The sequence below is a fragment of the Podarcis muralis genome, chromosome 3 (assembly GCF_964188315.1).
Source record: "Podarcis muralis chromosome 3, rPodMur119.hap1.1, whole genome shotgun sequence".
In the NCBI taxonomy this organism is placed as follows: Eukaryota; Metazoa; Chordata; class Lepidosauria; order Squamata; family Lacertidae; genus Podarcis; species Podarcis muralis.
In genome coordinates, this window is record NC_135657.1 from 54,872,728 (window position 1) to 54,894,257 (window position 21,530).

Below are 21,530 nucleotides of genomic sequence, written 5' to 3' on the forward strand. Positions count from 1 at the left end.
GATAATGATTTAAGCATATGGTGTTGTGTGACCTGGGTGCCTGCAGTGTGCTAGGTTCCATGCAGAACACAGCGGTGATGCAGATTCTTCCTTGGGGATTAACAGCCTCCCTTAGATCAGCCAGGGAGTTGGCTTGGGGAGAGTTGGATCTTAGTAGAGGCCAGGTAGGGCAGGACTGGGACTGTTCATCAAAGGCATCACTGCAAAAGTAGGATTGGAGGAACTGAGGGAGCATGTTGACAGATAAAGGTCTTTCCATATATCCTCCACCCCCGTGAATACCTCTTGAGTTAACTGCAGATTACAGAGCCATATCACTTCTCCAGGCCCGGCAATCCATGGATTTCTGCTGTACCATACGGAACGAAGGAGTAGCTGGAGGGCGGTAGGCTTAGGATAATAAGACAGATGCTCTATCTCCTGTGGGTCAGTGGGGAGGTGCTGTATTTCTGTGGGCTTAATCAAAACCAGCAAAAAAAGGTGGGAGGGATGGGTTGGGGACTCCTGCTAGCACAAATTCATTTAGTTCATCCTGTTTTATATATGCCAGTCTTTTTCTAGAGAAGCTGGCAATCTCTAGATTCTTAGGCTTGGCTGTTTGGAAACCGAATTCAGATCTCTGAATGGAAAGAGCTGTTAAATAGGCCTTAGGGAGCACTTGACAAATTTTGAAGCATCTTAAAATTTTAAAAAAAAGCTTTGTAGGGGAAGTCGAAGAATGATTGACTTCCCTGGAAGACAGGCTCTGCACAATCCTTTGCGAAGGAGAGCAAGCAGGTTAACCACCTTGACCCTTCTGAGATCAGCAGCCTATGTTTTAAATAATAAAATCAGAGTAGAAAGAGATGCTCCCTTAACCTCAGCACAGCTAACGACTTAAATAAAAACGGATTGCCCTTGTGCAGCTGGAGTGATAAGCGTTGGGGTAGGGGTCGGGGAAACAGCAGCTGGAAGTATTCAAGGATGATGTATCACACCGAAATGTGGTGGGAAGTCAGCCCTGCTTCAGTTCTTCAGCATGCTGTATTGCTTTTACTTTCTGACTGTTTGCTTTGTAAATTTACTACTCTGCCAGCTATACCTGTGGCAGGATAAGTGCGAAGACTGCAACATGACAGCCCAGTTCCTCCCCACCTCTTGCTATGTAAAGCTGAAATGCATGATGGGTATAGCGTCTTGTCTCTTTTCCCCCTCCCAAGTTTGCAGAAGATCCTTATACAGTAGTGCTCTTTTTCCCCTCTTTCCCATTTTTTTTTTTCTTTTTAAAATCAGTTGTTTCCAAAGTGATGCAAATCTTGTATTGCTAAGCTGCTTATCAACTTGGCATCTAAGCAGCCACAGTGGGAGCATTGTAGTGGGCTGGCTTTATTTCTCTGAAGGTTTTAGCCAGTTAGGAATTGTATTTGCACAAATCCTCAGTATAATTGGAGAAGAATTTTAACTCCCCGTAGACAAGTCACATGCCTAACATGCCAGGGCCTTTTATCCAACGCTCATTCACAGAAGTATTCACTTCCCAGGTCCTGAACTTTCCTGAGAACCTCATGATTTATTGATAATTGAGCACGATAATTGAGCTTGTGCCACTGCAGTAAAGCTACAGTGAGAAACTAAGAGGGCATATTCTCAAATGCAAGAGCAAACTGGCAGGCTGGCTGGTTGTAAGGAATGAAAGTGCAGTTTAAGCAGTGCTACATATTTATGGTAGGTTGGGCGGATTAGATGGTGTTTTGGCTCCTTTTTTAGAAGCCAGATGTCTGTTTAAGTAATGTCTAGGTCAGTGGTTCCCAAAGTGGGTGGTATTGCCCCCTGGGGAGCAGTAGGATTACCTGCGGGGGGTGCTAAGAGGTAAGCGGGCAGCACAGGGGCGCTGAGGGTGCCAGTGACTATTAGGCTTCAAAATGCTGGTGTCACTGAATCAAGTTCATCAGTTTTGTTGAGTTAATTAAATGAAATAATTTCTATTGGATTTTCAATAAATTAATTGCGTTGGGGATGGGTTTATGGAACCAAGGGGGAAGTAGTCTAAGAAAGTTTGGGAACCCCTGGTCTGGATCAGTCTTCCTCAACCTGGTGTCCTTCAGCACACCCATCAAGCCCTCTCAGCATGGCTAATGGTCAGGGCTGATGAGAGTTGTAGTCTAAACATTCATTGGGCACCAGGTTGGGGAAAGTTGGTCTGGATTGTTGGGATCTTCCGTGTGTCTTAGTGAAGCCTGACCTGGATCCAAACCCTCTCTCCTAGGCAAGAAATGATGGGTGGAAAAGGAAGAAACGTCCCCCAGCCATGAAATAGACCTGCGTTTAGGGTGTTTGGTTGTGGTTATGCTTTTGGTGGGTGGAGTCTTTGTCTTCTGCCATTTTGGAGAAGTGCGGTGTTCACTCTTTTGGGGGGATTTATCTCTTATTCTTTACTGTAAAACAGCTAGAAAGGCAGGTCACAGACAACAGAGTACAAAAAAATCAATCCAACTCATCTAGGTACATCAGAATTGAACTAAAAATCAGTCTACATATGGTATTCCTCCATCTGATGCAACAACTTACCTTAAAAGTAACTGAACTTCAGAATGCCTGGTGCTGAAAGCTTGATGGTGCTGGCAGCAGACATCCGAGATGGTTTTAGTACCCACCCTATTTTTCCGATTTAATAATAATAATAATAATAATAATAATAATAATAATAATAATAATAATTTTTTTATAGCCCACCCATCTGGCTGGGTTTCCCCAGCCACTCTGGGCGGCTTCCAACAGAATATTAAAATACAATAGTCTATTAAACATTAAAAGCTTCCCTAAACAGGGCTGCCTTCAGATGTCTTCTAAAAGTGTGGTAGTTGTTTTTCTCTTTGACATCTGGTGGGAGGGCGTTCCACAGGGCAGGTGCCATTACCGAGAAGGCCCTCTGTCTGGTTCCCTGTAACTTGGCTTCTCTCAGTGAGGGAACTACCAGAAGGCCCTCAGCACTGGATCTCAGTGTCTGGGCAGAACAATGGGGGTGGAGACGCTCCTTCAGGTATACTGGACCGAGGTCATTTAGGGCTTTAAACGTCAGCACCAACACTTTGAATTGTGCTCGGAAATATACTGGAAGCCAATGTAGGTCTTTCAAGACCGGTGTTATGTGGTCTCGGCAGCTGCTCCCAGTCACCAGTCTAGCTGCCGCATTCTGGATTAGTTGTAGTTTCCGGGTCACCTTCAAAGATAGTCCCACATAGAGCACATTGCAGTAGTCCAAGCAAGAGATAACTAGAGCATGCACCACTCTGATGAGACAGTCTGCGGGCAGGTAGGATCTCAGCCTGCGTACCAGATGGAGCTGATAAACAGCTGCACCTCCATGGACAGCTGTGAGTCCAAAATGACTCCCAGGCTGAACACCTGGTCCTTCAGGGGCACAGTTACCCCATTCAGGACCAGGGAGTCCTCCACACCTACCCGCCTCCTGTCCCCCCAAAACAGTACGTCTATCTTGTCAGGATTCAACCTCAACCTGTTAGCCGCCATCCATCCTCCAACTGCCTCCAGACACTCACACAGGACCTTCACCACCTTCACTGGTTCTGATTTGAAAGAGATGTAGAACTGGGTATCATCCGCATACTGATGAACACACAGCCCAAACCCGCTGATGATCTCTCCCAGCGGCTGCATGTAGATGTTGAAAAGCATGGGGGAGAGGACAGAACCCTAAGGCAACCCACAAGTGAGAGCCCAGGGGTCTGAAAACTCATCCCCCACCACCACTTTTTGAACACGGCCCAGGAGGAAGGAGCGGAACCACTGTATAACAGTGCCCCCAGCTCCCAGTCCCTCTAGACAGTCCAGAAGGATGTTATGGTCGATGGTGTCAAAAGCCGCTGAGAGATCCAGCAGATCTAGGAAACAGCTCTCACCCTAGTCCGCCGGAGATCATTGACCAGTGCGACCAAGGCAGTTTCAGTCCCATGATGAGGCCTGAATCCCGACTGGAAGGGATCCAAATGGTCTGCTTCTTCCAGGCGTGCCTGGAGTTGTTCAGTGACCACTCGCTCAATCACCTTGCCCAAGAATGGAAGATTTGAGACTCAAAAGAATTTAAAACAATTTATATTGTATTTTTACCTTGTTGTGACCCACCTTGGCACCTTATGGTTCAGGGCAGGTAAGACGTCAAATCCTTTAGCTGAGATTCCTGCATTGCAGGGAGTTGGACTTGATGACCCTTGGGGTCCCTTCCAGCTCTATGATTCTGTGATCATCATAACCTCTAGAGCAGAGTTTTCCACAGTTGGGGTGCCACCACTAAGGAATTCATTTTCAGTCATCTAGGTAAGGAGATGGCCGTAAGTGCCTTCCTGGCCCATCACTCCTCATGGGCAGGACAGCTCAGGGAGAGATGCACCTTCAGCCCAAGCCATTTATGGTTTTATTCATGCTGTAGTCGTGGAACCTGCCTTCCAGTTTCTCAGAACTTTTCTTCACCTGTGAAAGGAGTTTCCATTTTTCTGTCTTGTTCTTGGGCTGCTTGAGAATGTCCTTAGGTGTTAGGATGTGGGCTTGCGCTTTCCTGATCGTTGTGGTGTGTGTGTGTTTCTCGAAACTTATCCAGCACTCCGCAGTCTTCCCTGCTTCCTATGTTTCCTGCTTTGAAAATTCCTGTGGGAGAACACAGGAACAAGCACAGGAAGTTGCTTACTACCAAAACAGAAAATTACTCCATCTAGCTCTATATTGTCTACACTGACGGCAGTGACTTTTCAGTGTTATGGGTTACCTGGAGATGCCAGGGACTGAACTTGGGATCTTTTGCTGGCAAGGCGGATGCTCTGCTACTGAGCAATGACCCTCCCCCAAGATAATGTCATGTCTTCTCCTGAGCTTTTAATTTAAACACAGGAAGCTGTGGAGGTCCTTCCTTTAACCTTTTAAAAAAACTTCGAAAGAATCTTCCCACCCTGGTTTCCTTAAAAGTAAAAAGACAACAGTTTTGAAACAACATTAGTAAACAGTTACCCGGAGGGCAGTAAGCAGCCTCTCCACCTTCCTGTCCTTACTGGAAAGGCTAGCTAAGGACATCAAAGATATTTCAGAAGTGCAGAGGAGGCAACCCGCTGGAAATATGGTTTGTGAACTAGAAGAAGGGAACCCTTTGCAAGTGCAACCAAAATCCTGCCCACACTAGAATTTATCCTGTTTTCTTTCCCATTCACTATTTTTCTGAGCTAATTGATGGAAAGTGATTGGGAAGGGTGATTGTGGAATGGAGGAGAGCGCAGCACTAGGCTTTCTGTTTGTTTGTTTTTAAAATTATTTTTATTGGTTTTACATATAATCACATTACATAACGTAATGTTCTCTTATTTTATCTCTCTGGCTCAACTGAGCCTAACGGCTTCCCTCCCTCCCGTATGATGGTTTACAAAGTTAAACTTTGCATCTTTACATTTCGCTTCGCTTCCTATCCTTGTTATATCATTACCTAAAATATTGAGTATTACTCAACCTGGGTAGGTAGCAATTTCATCTTACAAATCTTCAGATAACCCTGCTAATGATGTTAATTGCTTACAGAGCAATAGGCTTTCTGGACAGCATCGGGCTCGGCAGTGAACAGGTAGCCAGTGCTGACCTTTCCTCCAAGCACACCTTGGAACTGTGCCCCAAAGGGGAGGCCTTCTTAAGCACCTTGGGCAGTGCTATCCCCTCCTTTGACAATGCATTCACTACTCCCTGGACCCACCCTGTCCAGTTCCTCTGGTTAGCTTTTACAAGCCAGGATGGGTTCGGGTTGTAGGTGGAAGGCTGGACCCGTGCAAGCATTTTGTCCACATCATCAGACAACTGACCCCAAATAGCCAGACATGAAAGTGCCTAAGTTATCGCCATCTGCCCAGCATCATCATCAGCAGAGTCTGGGTTGCCCTGGAAGTGCCTTGCAAGTTTGTCACAGCAGGCTTCCAAGTACTCAAGACTCCCTCCCTCCCTTGTCGGAGGATGATCATACCAAACCATTCACTATCTGGAAAAGCTCTCCAGAATGCAGCGGGTGGCAGCGAAGTAGCCTTTCTTCACCAGTGTATTGTGGGTTTTGTCTTGGGATGTATCCCTAATTAGGGTTTAAGTTGGCTTTGTTTAGTTGTAATTTTCTCACCAAAAAGCTAAGCTGTTCTGTGTAATTACACGTGATAATATCTTTTTTCCCAGGCAGGATGTTCGCAGACTAGTTGATGGCAGCTCGATTGCATGCCAGGTTGCACCTCTTTCATGACTGTTGCTGGCTATCTCAAAGCTTGTCGGCAGCATGCAAATGTGCTCTTGCTACACACTGTGCTCCGACATGCTTATGGGTGGTTTAGCAGTCACCATGGGGCTATGCATATGTGTGCATTTCTAATCTGGGAGCGCATATAAACAGGGAAGGACAAAATGATGCTGATGTGAGCAATGCTCCTTGCTGCAATCCTCCAAACAATGCCGCATGGCAGTAGGAGGTATCCCTGCCCATCCTTGGTGTTGCCTCATATTTTCCAAAAGCCACCATTGCAACATGGCTTCCTGTTTTCACTGTGGGAATAAACCTCAAAAGTCTTAATTATTAGAGAGTTCAACCCAAGGAGCCCTTGTGACTCACAAACAAGTCCCAGAACTACACAGATCCATAAACATCAGAGGAACAAAGGGTCTTAGTTGCAGGCTGCACACGAAGCTCTCAGAATTTGAGGTGTGACTGTACAATGTGAAGCAGGCAAGTTTTCCTGGGGCACAGGCCCTCATGCATGAGAAATATAAACAGTGTTGCTTCTAAAAATGTAAAATAAACTTGGGCTCGACCAACTTTAAACTTAGGGCATTTGTTGACCGCAGAAAACAAGTATTATTTGCACTTGCTCAAGTGTATAAATAGAACTCTTCCTGGAAATGTAACACATTTAAACCATGTTAGCATGGTTTTCTTGGGTGGTAGGAGTGAAAGTTAAATTATTAGTGGGCTGCCAAGAAATAAATCCTGTGTTTTAAAAAAGCGATGACGCCATCCTTTTGGCTTTTACATGTACATTTTTTAGTTTGATCTGTTGTTACAACTGTGTTCTAAAACGTGCATTGTAACTGCTTGTGTATTTTGCTTGAATTCCCCCCGAAATGTAGTATTCTACAGCAGATTCTGAAGGAATTTGCTAAGTGTCATATATTTCCATTTCTTTCAGCCTTGTTGGGCTGCACTCAATGCATGCTTACCTGTGGGAGTAAATCCCATGGAACTCAATAGAGCTTACATAGAATCATAGAACTGTAGAGTTGGGAGGGATCCTGAGGGTCATCTAGTTCAACCCCTTGCAATGCAGCAATCTCAACTAGATAATACATGGCAGATGGCCACCCAACCTCTGCTTAACAACCTCCAAGGAAGGTTTGACTGGATAGACATTATTTATGGTAGCAACAAATACCAAACAATAAAGTATATTATATAAGGGGCACCTTAAAAGACTAGCACATTTATTATGGCATAAGTTTTCATGGACTGAACCCATGTTGGAACCCAGGTATAGTCCACTGCACTATACCTGGGTTCCAACAGGAGTCAGTGTGGTGTAGTGGTTAAGAGTGGTAGACTCGTGATCTGGTGAACCGGGTTCGCATCTCCGCTCCTCCACATGCAGCTGCTGGGTGACCTTGGGCCAGTCACACTTCTTTGAAGTCTCTCAGCCTCACTCACCTCACAGAGTGTTTGTTGTGGGGGAGGAAGGGAAAGGAGAATGTTAGCCGCTTTGAGACTCCTTTGGGTAGTGATAAAGTGGAATATCAAATCCAAACTCTTCTTCTTCCAACAGAAGAGGATGTTGCATATGCTGGTTTATATGTTATGGGCTTTCAGGCAGGTACTCTGCTTATGTCCCCCATCATGTATATAGCATCTTTAAAGGAAGTGTGAAAAATGCAGGCTTCCAGTTTGGGTTCTAACAATTACAGCCATCAGTTGCAGGGGCGGATCAAGGTTGCACGTCAGCCTTAAATAGATATTCCCCCTCAATAAAACCCACCAAGGTGGTTTTGTGGTGGCATGAGGTCTGCCTAGACTTGCCTCCATAGGGCAGGTGTTTCTTTAGTTCCATTTGATGCTGCATCCAATTGCTGAACCAAGCCAGCCTTTGTATCTGGTTTTTGTTGAAACTTGAAATGCCAGGTGTCTGCAGCAAATCCGTGAACACACTTTTGTTTCCAGTTTGTTTGTTCAAGTCTGGTTAATAGCGCTGGCTAATGTGTGGAAAGATTACATTTCAGACAAATGCGGTGGGCTGGCGAAATGGGCCTGAAACACGTGCTGCTGATTTTGAACTCCTGAAAGCTCATCATATGAACTGAAGCTTAGAGGTGTTTATAGTTAGCATGCCCGGAGCCTGTTCCTGGTGCCCAGATGCTCCTCCCCAACTAATTCTTGGTCCCACTCTGATGGCTGCGGGGCTTGTATTAAGCTTGAAATGGGACCAACAACACAGTAACCTCCATTTCTCTATTATCTCTTCTGCGACAAGAGTGGTTGGATGGGCACAGTCCTTTCTGGACGGGCAAAGCGCACAGGGATATGTGCTTGAGATCCACTAGCCTTGCAGGGACCATGCTGACTACAGTATTTATCGCTGCTAGGTCCTACAGGGAAAAGAAGCAGCTGCCACCACCACCACTGTACTGTACATAGAATCATAGCATTGTAGAGTTGGAAGGGACCCTGGGGATCATCAGGTCCAACTGCCTGCAATGCAGGAATATGCAGCTGCCCCATATGGGGATCAAACTTGCAACCATGGCATCATCAGCACCACACTCTAACCAGCTGAGCTATCCAGCTGATTATAAGTCGGAACTCTCTTTGCTGTGGTTGACTGTATGTTGAAAATTGGCTCTACCACATCTGTACCAATAGAACGTCACTGAACTCGGTAGGCAATCCTGGTCGGCATATACTTTAAATTGTTGCATTTGGGTGCAGTTGGTGACACAGTCCAACATTCTTCAGCTCCATTGTGTGGCATTTTACAGTTGTATTTTTCTTTCTGCTGCTCTTCTTCATAACGTTATCACTGAAATGATGACAAAGTGGAGCTGAAATGAGTTCTGTGATACCAAGGAAGAAAGAGGTAGCATGTAGGACTTTCTCTTGCCTGCTCTTGTGAGGCCTACTTTTTAAATAGCTGAGGTGCTGCTTCATCCATCAAGGAGAGGGGCCGCCTGAGTGGTGGTGAGATCTTTCTGGAATGTTCACCCCAGTGAAACCCCACAGACTTTAACATGGAATGCTTCAGATGCCAAGATTAAACTTTTTGAGAAGTCGGCTTTTGATTGGCTTTTGATTTGCTAGGTTTTTGTGAATTTATTCCAAAACTGTTTCTTTTTAAAATTCCGGTTGGTATCATTTTCCATTTTTAATTTGGTTGTATTTTGTTCCATCGGTTTCTAATTGTGTAGCTGTGCTTTATTGTTTTAGCATTTTGTGTTAGTTTTCATTTTTATTTTTAAAACAAACATAAGACTTTGCTTCACTTTTCTCCCTCACTGTCCTACAAACCATCTTCCACTTGCTTAAAAATGTTAGGAAAGACAGCTGATAACAATGATTTCTGCAAAAAAGGAGAACAGGAAAGAAGTAGTATTTTGGGATCCATATCATTGTAAATAACCTTAGGATAGCTCAGTATGGATTAGCCTGAATCTTGCATAAGCAATTTTGCTTTGAAGATTTGACAAGCAGCATTGCAGACTTATCAGGATTGTATTCAGGATAGTGTAATTTTATTGCTGGTGCTCAGCCTTTTCACAGGACGAAAAATTGCAGGACTGGCTCTCATCTGACGTAATTGCCTTGGATAACTTCTGGTGGACAGCCACAATGCACACAGTTGTGCAACTTAGTCTTGTGTAGTTAGAGTTACTTGGGATTTATGTGGGTGGTTCCTGCACCACCACCCCCCAAAATCAGCATTTAAGCAGCTCACAAGTCAGGGGTGTTTCCAAGCCAATTTGTTATACTATCTAGAAAGCTCCTTTTCTACGAAGGTTCTGTTGTGACAGGCAAACCCTTTGGCAGGCCTTTGCATCATAGCCCTTGCTGTTGTTCAAATCTGTAGTTGAAACTCAAATGGCAATGCAGCTTTCCATTGTTCTTTCCAGATTTTATTTACATGTACTCATACATTTTAAAAGTATAACTTAAAGGTCAGAATTTACAAGACATGCTCTGTCCAGAAGAATGGAAACAATGCAGCGGCTCCAACCAAAGATAACATACGGAAACCCTAATCTAAAGTGATATCATTATCTCATTTTCTTCCCACTTTGTTCTTCTCAGGCAGTCTTCCCCAACCTGGTGCCCATGCTGGCTGGGGGTTGAAGGGAGTTGCAGTCAAAAACATCTGGAGGGTACCAGATTCGAGAAGACTGTTCACATATAGTCATGCCTCATCCGAGAATGGGACACAAGCCTTCAAAGTTTCTTGGGCTCATTTCAAACCAGATTGCCTCATTGTGTCAGTCCAAGTTGAATATCAGAGATGAATGTGTATGTTGCACCAGGATGCCTTTCAGCAGTTTGGAGATATGTTAGAGTTCGCACAATACGGTGGGAGTGAGGGGGAAAACTGCAAGCAGGAGTAGCTAACCCAAAGCCTTGGAAGCCAAGATCACTTGATGCATTTTCAGGTGCGCAAGTCGATTTCTTGCCCATTGGCCCCGATTCATTTAACTGGAGGGCATGTGCCTCAGAGCGCATAACAGGATTGGGGAATAATTGAGTTCCCCTAACTTAATTTGACTGTGTATGTAAAGCAGTAATTATGAATGGTTTAAAACTGACGTTTTTCTCTCTCCACTCTTTTGATGTAGCTTTTATATGAAAAGTGATGGTTCTAATCCAGTTTAGTGACTTAAGTATAAGCCTGGAAGCAGTAGTATTCTGAGTTTAATTAATCTACAGCGCAAGGATGTAATCTTGTGGGTGGCTAGGAAAGTCGGCTTTTTGGGATGGAGGCTTGTAATTTTCCCTAACACTGCCAAGAAATGGTTATGTTACTTGTTCATCAGGAACGTTAGCATTCTGTGGTGTCTTTGACAGAAACGGGGGAGCCGCAACTGACTTTTTTACAACATGTAGTGTTTAAATTGGGGTTGCAAGTGGATGAAACTTGGCATGAGATATGACGTCTCCACACTCCCACCCATTTTCCACCCCCACCCTCAGTGTGAAGCATCTGCTTGGTGAAGTTGTAAAGGAAAAGATACCCCTAGTACTGAAAGTCTGCCATCTGCCTGGTAGTAATGCCTTCAGCATATTGCACAACTTGCCTAAGAATTTAAGTTGTTTCTGCTAAACTGATCTGTTGTGAGTTTCTTTGTTACGTGCCCCAGTTCTGATTATCTGATTGCTGTCCTGCAGAGGAATTTACCCAAACAAAGAAGCTTTTTCACATTTGACTAGCGGATTAATAACGCCTTGCATTGTTTCCCTTAGCATTTCGGTGTGTTCCATATACAGTGATATCTCTTACAACCGCATGAGTAGATACTTAAGTTCTACTTGGAGCCAATAGCTGTGGCTTGGACCCAAGTTTGTGATTTCTTCTAAATAGGGCTCTGAATTTGTTATTCAGAATTGCCTCATTCATGTCGGAGACTGGAAATTGGCATGAATGGGGTGGGTGGGTAAATGCAGCTCATTAGTAGAACACATGCTTTACATGCCAAAGGTCCAAAATGATCAGGTAGCAGCGGTTGGTAAAACCATCTGACTGACTTCGGCTCTCAGGATCTCAGGCAGACTAGTCAACGCTGGGGTAATAAGGCAGGCACGTCCAACTCTCTATCTAGAGACTGTGATCTACTCCCAGGGGGACAGCCCAGAGTTGAGCTTTTTTTAGGAAGGGTTCGCTCACCCAGTATATTCCACAGCCCTCCATCCTTCCTTCCCCCACTCTGTCCCCTATGCAGGGAAACTAAGACCATTTTAGAAATTCATTGCCAAAAAGGGTACTTGCCCAGAAGAGGTGCCAGATCAGACTGCTGGTTCATTTAAGGCACTATATTCTAGCTGCAGCTTTCCAGAGTTTCAGATACTGGCCTTTCCCAACCCTGCTTGGAGATATTGAGGAAATGGAAGGGGTGCAAGTCTCTACAAAGTATTTCTGTTCACAAATCTGCAATAGGGAGTATACAACAACACAGGCTTTCTTTTAAAAAAAGTAGATGATATCTGCTGATCTATGTTTCGGCACTAACAAGGTAACATTTTGAAAGTGTACACTGTGCTGGCAGTGATGAAGTGGTTAAACGTGTATTGCTTGTAAGCTTTGTAAAATCAGGTGTTCATTTTTTGCAGTCTCCTTCAGCATTTGGTTATGCAGATTCTCCATGGCATCATAGCACTGCAGCACAGGACAAGCAGGAGGGTCACAGTACCTTTTGTCTGCAAAGTCCTGTTGTGATGCTGGAGAATGGCCTAGTGAGAAGTGAGCTGAGAGGTTGGAGGTGGATTGCAAGAGTGATTAAGTTGGAGGATGAAGAGAGGATTATTTGTGGAGAGTTAGAGTTAGGCGTAATGCATGACTAAACCGCTTTTTTTACCTTTTGGCGTAATGCGATGCACTGGATAGCACCTGCCGCGCTACCCTTTGCAGATTTACTCAGAAGCAAATCCCATTACAGTGAATGTGATTACTCTCATGTAAATGTGCAAGGGATTGCTACTAGTCAGAGCAGTGCTGTTGGGGTTGGGGAATAGAGGAAATGCTATTTCCTAAGCCCTACTGGGCTTGTGGCCAGGGCAAAAGAGCATTTATCATGATGGATGAAGAGGGCATGCGATCTGGGAGTGTATTTTTTCAGCATTTCAATTAACATTTCAATTAACATAACTAAGCTAGAGAATAGACGTGTTGGATATTTGGTGGGTTTTTAAAAATAAAAGCAATATAATTACAACACTTCTCTTTCTTATTTAGGGTTGGATGATTGCCTGCAGCAGTATGTCCAAAAATTTGAACGCGAGAAGATAAATGGTGCTCAGCTATTACAGATTTCTCACCAGGATCTTGAAGAGTTGGGTATCACCCGGATTGGACACCAGGAGCTCGTTTTGGAGGCCGTGGATCTCCTCTGCGCACTGGTCAGTAAACATAGGGTGTTGAAATCCTCTTGCATTTTTCTCACTTTGGCTAATGGAGTTATTTGTCAAAAGGGAGATAACTGCAGCTCCTCAGCTCTACAGCAGATTGTATCAAGAGTGAACCAGGTAAAGTTGAGTAAAACGGCAGACCAGTATCCTGGCCTCATGTCTCTTTTAGCAGTAGTCAAGTGAAGCTGATACAAAAAAAATAAAAAAAAAATACAGTTTGCAGTTATGCGTGGGGCAGCTGTTTAAGTGGTGACACCAGTCTGAACTGGTACTGTTGATGTGAATATTTCAGACTAGGGGAGCCTTTGCAGTGGGTTCCTGGAGTGAATGCCTGAATATGATTTGAGACTGAATGAAGCTTAACATGTTGATGTTTAATTGAGACCGAACCAAAAAACCCCAAAAAGTTGTGAAAATTGAGCCAAGACCAAGAAGTGGAGAAAATGAGCCAAACAGGTTTGCCTGTCTTAAATGAAGTCAGCCACACCCTTCTCTGTAGATGAGGTTTGGCATCTCAGAGGTGCTCCTGGATCCTGTGTTCCTGCCTGATTCTCCAGTGGCTGGGGCTGCTGGTCCTTAGACTGGTGAGCTGCTGTAGCATAGCTTCTCAGACAATATTCAGCACTGGTGCCCATGCTTAGGCAGCCTTCTGTTTTTGTCTACAGCCAAGCTTTTTATGTGGACTTTATGAGGAGGAGCCTATGAATACTGTTGGAAGCTGCAGCTTGTGCAGAATGCTGTCACTCATCCCTGTATAGGTGGGGTAGTGACGAATTGCAGAGAGCATGTAATCCCAATTTAAGCTCACCTGTGCTGCTTCCCTGTATGCTTCTAGACTCAGGGAAATGGCTGGCGATGACTACTGGTTTATAGCCCTAAACTTTCTAGAGCCTTAAAGCAGGGATGACTTACCTTTCATGGTAAGAACCACAAGCCCCCTTGGCCCAACCTTCAAGAGCTGCATGCCATAGCTAAGTGCGGCCACCCCATATTCTCACTCACATACGCTGCCCACCTATGCACGCAGCCCCTGTCCTTAGCTCGTCCATGTAAGCGGTTATTGGCACAGAATGCTTTTCAGAAATATTTTAATAAACAAAAGCAAATGAGACCTACTGGAAATATTGGTTATGAGAAATAACAAGGGACAATGTACGGCTTATAGGGGTATTTCCTGCATCCTTTTAGCCCCATCTCTGCACTCCAAGCTTTCCTGTACACTTATAAACCCATCATTGCAGTCATGATGTATCTGCTGTATTTTATTTTATTTTTTAAAAAATGCAAGTACAGTCATACCTTGGTTGCCGAATGCCTTGAAACTCATATGTTTCAGCTCCTGAATGATCGAAAACTGGAAGTGAGTGTTCCAGTTTTCGAACGATTTTCGGAAGCCAAATGTCCAGCGCGGCTTCCGATTGGCTGCAGGATGCTCCTGCAGCCAGTCGGAAGCCGCGCCTTGGTTTTTGAACGGCTTGGGAGTCAAACGGATTCCTGGCATGTATTCTGTTGAAGAACCAAGGTACGGCTGTAGAGCAATGGCTGTGTTTGCTGATGCTCAGCAGAAAAATGATGGGGCCAATATGGCAATGTTCTGATGGGGCCAATATGGCAATGTTCAACTCTCTGTTTGAAGATGACCTAGGCTGTGGGTGGCCAGACACTGTCTGACAATGGAATAGATATAGAGAAGAGCAGGAGGGCTCCCAAGGGCTTGATAAGGATGCAGTTATGCCTATGGCTGCTCCCTGCCTTTGGAGACTATAGGTACAGTACATACGGTATACTATAGGGGGAACCCATGGCTCTCTAGTTATCCTTCTCTGCTCCCTCTTTAATTCCTCTAGCATTAGCAATATTGTGTTGGATACAGTTTATGACAGGGATACACTTGGGCTATGTGTTTGTTCAAATGCTGTGAACCAGTGCCAGACGTATATAGAGTTTCATCTGTAAGAATGGTGGGAAAGAATTCTCTGTCACTCTTTTTTCCCTTACTCGGCTACATTCCATTCATTATGTAACACTTCTTGTATTTGAGTGTATTTTTTCTTAAAATGGGCAGAGCTTTTTGACTCCTTTTATAAAATGAGCTCATGTTTCAGAAAGGGGGGTGGGAAGGGGGCAAAACAGAAATAATTTGTCCTTGGTAAACTAGGGGGAGGGGAGGGGGAGATTAGGTGACTTGTAACAAATCAGCTGTGTTATGTTTGAAGCAACTGACCTAAATACCGCCTCCTCAATTATACAGTTGCAAGTATCATAAGCTTTTGAAAAGGGTGCTAAGGAAGGATACAGTGGTACCTCTGGTTACGAACTTAATTCGTTCCGGAGGTCTGTTCTTAACCTGAAACCGCTCTTAACCTGAGGTACCACTTTAGCTAATGGGGCCTCCTGCCACACAATTTCTGTTCTCATCCTGAGGTAAAGTTCTTAACTCGAGGCACAATTTCCAGGGTAGTGGAGTCTGTAACCTGAAGTGTTTGTAATCTGAGGTGTTTGTAACCCAAGGTACCACTGTATTTTAACTAGGCAACTGTCAGCGCAGTCCTCTGTGCTAAAGTTAGGGTTCTAGTGCCATGCAGGCAGAACGCATCTGGTAAAATTGTGAGGTCACTGGGCAACCTCTTGCTTGGAATAATGGATAAGGCAGCCACCTGAGGGCATTCTCCCGTTCTACTTTTTTTTTTTAATGGGATAAAACGAACAGAACTGGATGTCTGCCAGAACTCAAAGCTTTATTCTATCTTCTTCAATTTCCTCCTAATTTCCTCCATAAATGCAAGTTTTGACCTGGCTTAAGAAAGTTCTTTTGGCTCAGCGAAAATGACATCCTGCCCTATGTTGGAATCGGGGTGAAGGGGAGAATATGTTGTAATTTTGGAATTGCTAGAAAGTGGTAAGGCATGTTACGTCTTCCAACCATTGTGCTTGACAAGCTGTGACCCGCAAGCTATGGTGTGAAGTTGGCTTGTTTGCACTAACCTTATTTTAAGGGGAAATGTGCATAATAACAGTGCATATATTAGCAAAAGCAACATGTAAGAAATCATTATATTGGAACGTGCTTGCAAAAATGTGTGTATTAGTCAAAACTGCATACAGAAATGTGTTTACCAGAAGAAAGTCGTACAAAAAGGGTGAAAAGCTTTCTTGAGGATTAAGAAGAATAGCAAATTGCTGCAGAAATGTGGTGAAGTAAATTTAAGATTGGAAAAGCGAAACACGTAGAGAACTGAAGTTGACAGATTCGCCCATTGCCCAGGGATGAGTAGTGTCAGGGCTGATAGGGAGGCCACTTTGGGTGTGTGAGGGGGGAGCTGGATGTCAGGGTTGCCCCTCCACCCCGAATCCAATTTTAAAGTGTCATTCCAGGAAATTTAATTGCTGCTGGCAAGGAGAAGAGGAGGATTAGAGTTGAACTTGGTTAATCCCTATTTACCCATGAACTTGCTGGGTAGCCCTAGGCCAAATCAGTTTCACTCTATAGTTCCAGGGACTAATAGTAATATATTAGTGAGCAACAAACTTCTGTAAAGATGAATGCAGTAAAAATGCCTAGGTGCTGCTTCTGTTCTAAACTGCTCTGCAGGTAGTAAATAATTGGATTGTGTGAAGTAGTTTTTATTTTATTAGAAATTTACCATTCCTGTGCCACATCTGAAATATAGGGGGGCAATATTAGCTTTTCTGACTCTTGTCTCGACTCGTGTTGTGGGATGCATGGGTTACTGTGCTCGGCATTCTGTCTGTGTAAACTATAATAAGCCTTTAGGAAACCTTGTCAAAGGCAACTTGATCCGCAGCTCCTCAGATTAATGATTAACAAGGCAGGAATGTTTGACCTTAGTGTGTTCCCAGGGATGTGTGCTGCTTCTCTGTGTATGATGAAAGGGTGTGTTGAGCTGAAAAGGGGCTTCTGATATGTTTTGTATAATTGCCTATGTAAATATTTTTCTAAAGAAAGTAATACGGGCCACACATTTCGCATTAAAAAAAAATACTTTGAAAACATTTGTTTTTAACCTCATTTGCCATAGTTCCTTGGAAATTTGATTGCTAAACTTGTATAGGGTAGGTGGAGAAAGTGGTGGGTAGCTTATAATGCTGATATTCTATGCTTAACCAACATGGGTGGTTTATCCACGGCTCACTTCCCATTTAACTTTCCATTTTGCACCATCTCAGGTTTCCTTATTTGTGAAGTGAGGACACTGTTCTCTGCTAGGTAGAGCTGTGAAAACAAATTATTATAGCCTATTTATAGTTTTCTAAGATTGAGTGCCACTCTCTAAACCGTTAACATGAAAGGGAATAACTCCCTGACTGTGGTGGTATTACAAGCATTTCTGTCTAGCATGTTCCTTCTGAGTTACTTGGATTTCTTTAATTTTTAGTAAGGAAGTGGCCAAATAGCTTGCATGTGTGCTCTATGGTCACCATCGCTCACAAGTGAACTGAAATTCAGCAAACTTTTTAGATAAACAATTCTTGAGCGGTCATGTTCATGACAACTTCCATCTTATCCTATCTGCTGGGACATGCGCAAGTCCTCCCTCCCTCCCTCCCTCCCTCACGCACTCTGCAGACATGCATACTAGATAGAATGCATGGGTGTTGCTCTGCTAATAGAAGGCATCTGTCAGCAGAATGGTGAAATGGACAATTTTTGGCAATTCCTTCTCTTCCCCTTGAAGTATGTATTGGTGGTCTTTTCGAGTGGGTGGGAAGTATGACAATAATGATAATAATAACAATTTTTATTATTTTATTTTATTTATCCCCCGCCCATCTGGCTGGGTTTCCCCAGCCACTCTGGGCAGCTTACAGCATATATAAAACATAGTAAACTATCAAACATTTAAAAACTTACCAGTACATGGCTCCTTCAGATGTCTTCTAAAAGTTATGTAGTTCTTTATCTCCTTGACATCTGAAGGGAGGGTGTTCCACTACCGAGAAACCTCCCCCCTTGGTTTTGTTGTTTGTTTGGTGGTTTTGCTTTGTTTTATAACGGGTAGAGGGGACGCGGGTGGCGCTGTGGGTAAAACCTCAGCGCCTAGGACTTGCCGATCGTATGGTCGGCAGTTCGAATCCCCGCGGCGGGGTGAGCTCCCGTCGTTCGGTCCCAGCTCCTGCCCACCTAGCAGTTCGAAAGCACCCTTAAGTGCAAGTAGATAAATAGGTACCGTTTTATAGCGGGAAGGTAAATGGCGTTTCCATGTACTGCGCTGGTGCAGGCTAGCCAGAGCAGCTTCGTCATGCTGGCCACGTGACCCGGGAGTGTCTTCAGACAGCGCTGGCCCCCGGCCTCTTAAGCGAGATGGGCGCGCAACCCCAGAGTCGGTCACGACTGGCCCGTATGGGCAGGGGTACCTTTACCTTTACCTATAATGGGTAGGCAACCTAAGGCCCGGGGGCCGGATCTGGCCCAATTGCCTTCTCAGTCCGGCCCGCGGACAGTCCGGGAATCAGCGTGAGTAGAATGTGTGCTTTTATTTAAAATGCATCTCTGGGTTATTTGTGGGGCATAGGAATTCATTCATCCCCCCCCCCCCCCAAAAAAAATATAGTCCGACCCACCACATGGTCTGAGGGACGGTGGACCCAGCCCACGGCTGACCCCTGTTTTATAAGTTGTTTGGAGTTGCTCTGGCAAGAAAAAGTGACTAACAAATTTAATTAATTATATTAATAATTCCCCTGCAGGCAGCCCCTCATGACCTGCAAAATCTGTTAAGGGGTGTTTTTTAAGCCTCTGGAGCACATGTTGAGATGGGGGCCGTAGGGAGAAGGAGGAATTGCTGAATACTGCCTCACTCACTGTTCCACTGATGGACACCTTCCATCAGCTGAGAAACACATTGGATCCCACCCATTTTCAGCAGGGAACATGCTATATAAGATCTTTCATTTCTTTTTAGACACATGTGCCATCTGCTTCTCATAACTGAGCTCAGGGCAAACCTGTTTCGCCTGCCCCCGATTTTCGGTAGAAGCCACTTGTGGGCAGCTTTCATTGGCCTGCCCTGATGTCTGTCATGATCTCTCCCCACCCCCCACCCCACCTTCTTGGAACATATTTTCATATGACTTCTGGCTTCTCCTCCTCTAGTGTGGCAGACAGTAGGTGTTTAGAATCTTTTGCTCATTTATTTATTTATTTTTATTACATGGCTTGTTGGATCATCAGGTTCTAATAAATTGTCATTAATGCAGGTGTGGGCCTTCATATTTTGCTTGTGAGGACATTTTGGTCAAGCCACACCCACCTGCCATACACATGTGGGGCAGGTAAGGAAGGTTCAAGTGAAAGCAGGGTTGCAGCTGCCTGCAAAGCCCTTTGCAGAGCACTCCGCAAGACCCAACAGTCAGCTGATTGTCACACGGTTTGATTGTGACATCAGGTGATTGACAGGAGAGTGGCACTGCCCGCTTGCCAAAAATGGCACGTTGAGGTTGCGGGAGATAAAAATCTGTGCTGCTGACCAGCTCCAGTCCTGTTCCCCACCCCCGGCGTGCTACCAGGGTGGATTTGATGTACGGTAAATCAAATCGATTTAAATCACAATTTAAATCACTAGTCAGTAAGACTTGATTTAAATCATTTTTTTACAGGAAGACTCATTCTTGCTGCTATAATCTTAATATTTACAACTAGATGAAGGTTTCATTTTTGGAATAATATATTTTCAGTGTAATTTTTACAGTTATATCAAAAATTACTAATTTGGTTATACTATTAGAAATACAAAGACCGGTAATTATAAAATTATTGTTTATATTTGGACAACTTTTCTGCTGTACTTTATTGGAAGGAGAAAAATAATCATTTTCTTAATAACAATTTAAACAGTTTATTTAACAAAACAATAACATTTTAGCATATGTATCTATGTTTGTTAACTGATGTGGTTAAATGATTATTTTTTTAAAAAAACAACAACCTTAGACTGAGTTTTAGTACACATGAAAAACTTAAAACAAATCTTTATTTCCTGATGAATAGCCTTTGGATTATAATGTAACTTAAATAGAAAACTGTCTTTAGAAACATTTTACAGTGGTACCTCTAGTTATGAACTTAATTCTTTCTGGAGGTCCATTCTTAACCTTAAACTGTTCTTAACTAGAGGCGTGCTTTTGCTAATGGGGCCTCTTGCTGCCGCTGCGCCACCGGCACACGATTTCTGTTCTCATCCTGGGGCAAAGTTCTCAACTCGAGGTAACTCTTCCAGGTTAGCGGAGTTTGAAACCTGAAGTGTTTCTAACCTGAGGCATTTGTAACTCGAGGCACCACTGTATTTTAAAAATCTGATTTAAATAAAAAAGTCCAATTTAAATAAAACTGATTTTCATATATATATATATATATATATATATATATATATATATATATATATATAAATAAATAATCAAATATATATATATATATATATATATATATATATAATTGATTTTCATCCTCCCTGCCTGCAATCCTGGTTTAAAACATGTAATCTTCTTGCCAACGTCAAAGTGAGCTTGCTGAAACTAACCATAGTTAAGCATAACCACAGTTCCATGTTTGAATGACATGGCAAGCTGTGGTTAAGTAAGCGGAAACCGAAACTCCTCCTCCCAGTCCCATGTGGAGAAGGGTAAAAACAAACGCCCAAGGCTTGCTGTGGCTCAGTCACATTATGCGGGGCTACAGTTTAGCATGACAATCAAATGCAGACATAAATTGGAATAATGGGTTGTTCCTCATGGCACAATTGCTTGCAGGAGTTAATCATGCAGTTACACCCTCATTTTATAATGACGCCTAATTATTTGAAATATAGACCCTGAGAATTCAGCAGCTCAGAAAACTCTTTGATTGTTGCAACTTGCTTGACCCAAACAGTGGCTCACTGTTGAGCGCTTTTACCCTTTCTTAGAGGGGCTGATGTTTAGAGGGGATTCCTTGCCCATTAGCAGCATTTGAGGGTTAATAGAAAAGAGTGCCTGTGTTGGCTTGTATATATAGCTGGAAGAACTTGGCCAGTAACCGGATTTAAAGCGTGTGGGAGGTAAAGCAGCATAATAACAAAAACAAATCTCTTGGTGTCCTATAAAGGGGAATGGAAAAAAACTGATGGAGGACTCACATTGGAACAACTTGTCATGCTTGTTTATAAGTAATTTTGAAAGGTGGTTGGTTTACATTACTACTGTGTTTAAATGCTTGCTTTATTTATTAAACCTCTTAGTGCCTGAGAGCTGCCTTATGTAGAAAAAAACCTATCCTCAATTGCTGGCTGTGTACAGATGATAGAATTTTAGGGACTGGAATTGTAAGTTTATCATTTGCCTGTGTACATGTCTGCCTGTGGTCTTGGCTGCATCCAGCTTTGAAGTT

General features: G+C 43.6%; 1 protein-coding gene across 1 annotated transcript in view; it reads left to right on the plus strand.

The window, feature by feature from the left end:
* CNKSR3 (CNKSR family member 3) overlaps positions 1 to 21,530 on the plus strand; it is a 63,064-nt gene that overhangs the window by 13,876 nt on the left and 27,658 nt on the right. Inside the window, exon 2 of the mRNA XM_028723711.2 lies at positions 12,975 to 13,138. Coding sequence (XP_028579544.2) covers positions 12,975 to 13,138 — 164 coding nt within the window. The remainder of the gene's footprint in view (positions 1 to 12,974; positions 13,139 to 21,530) is intronic.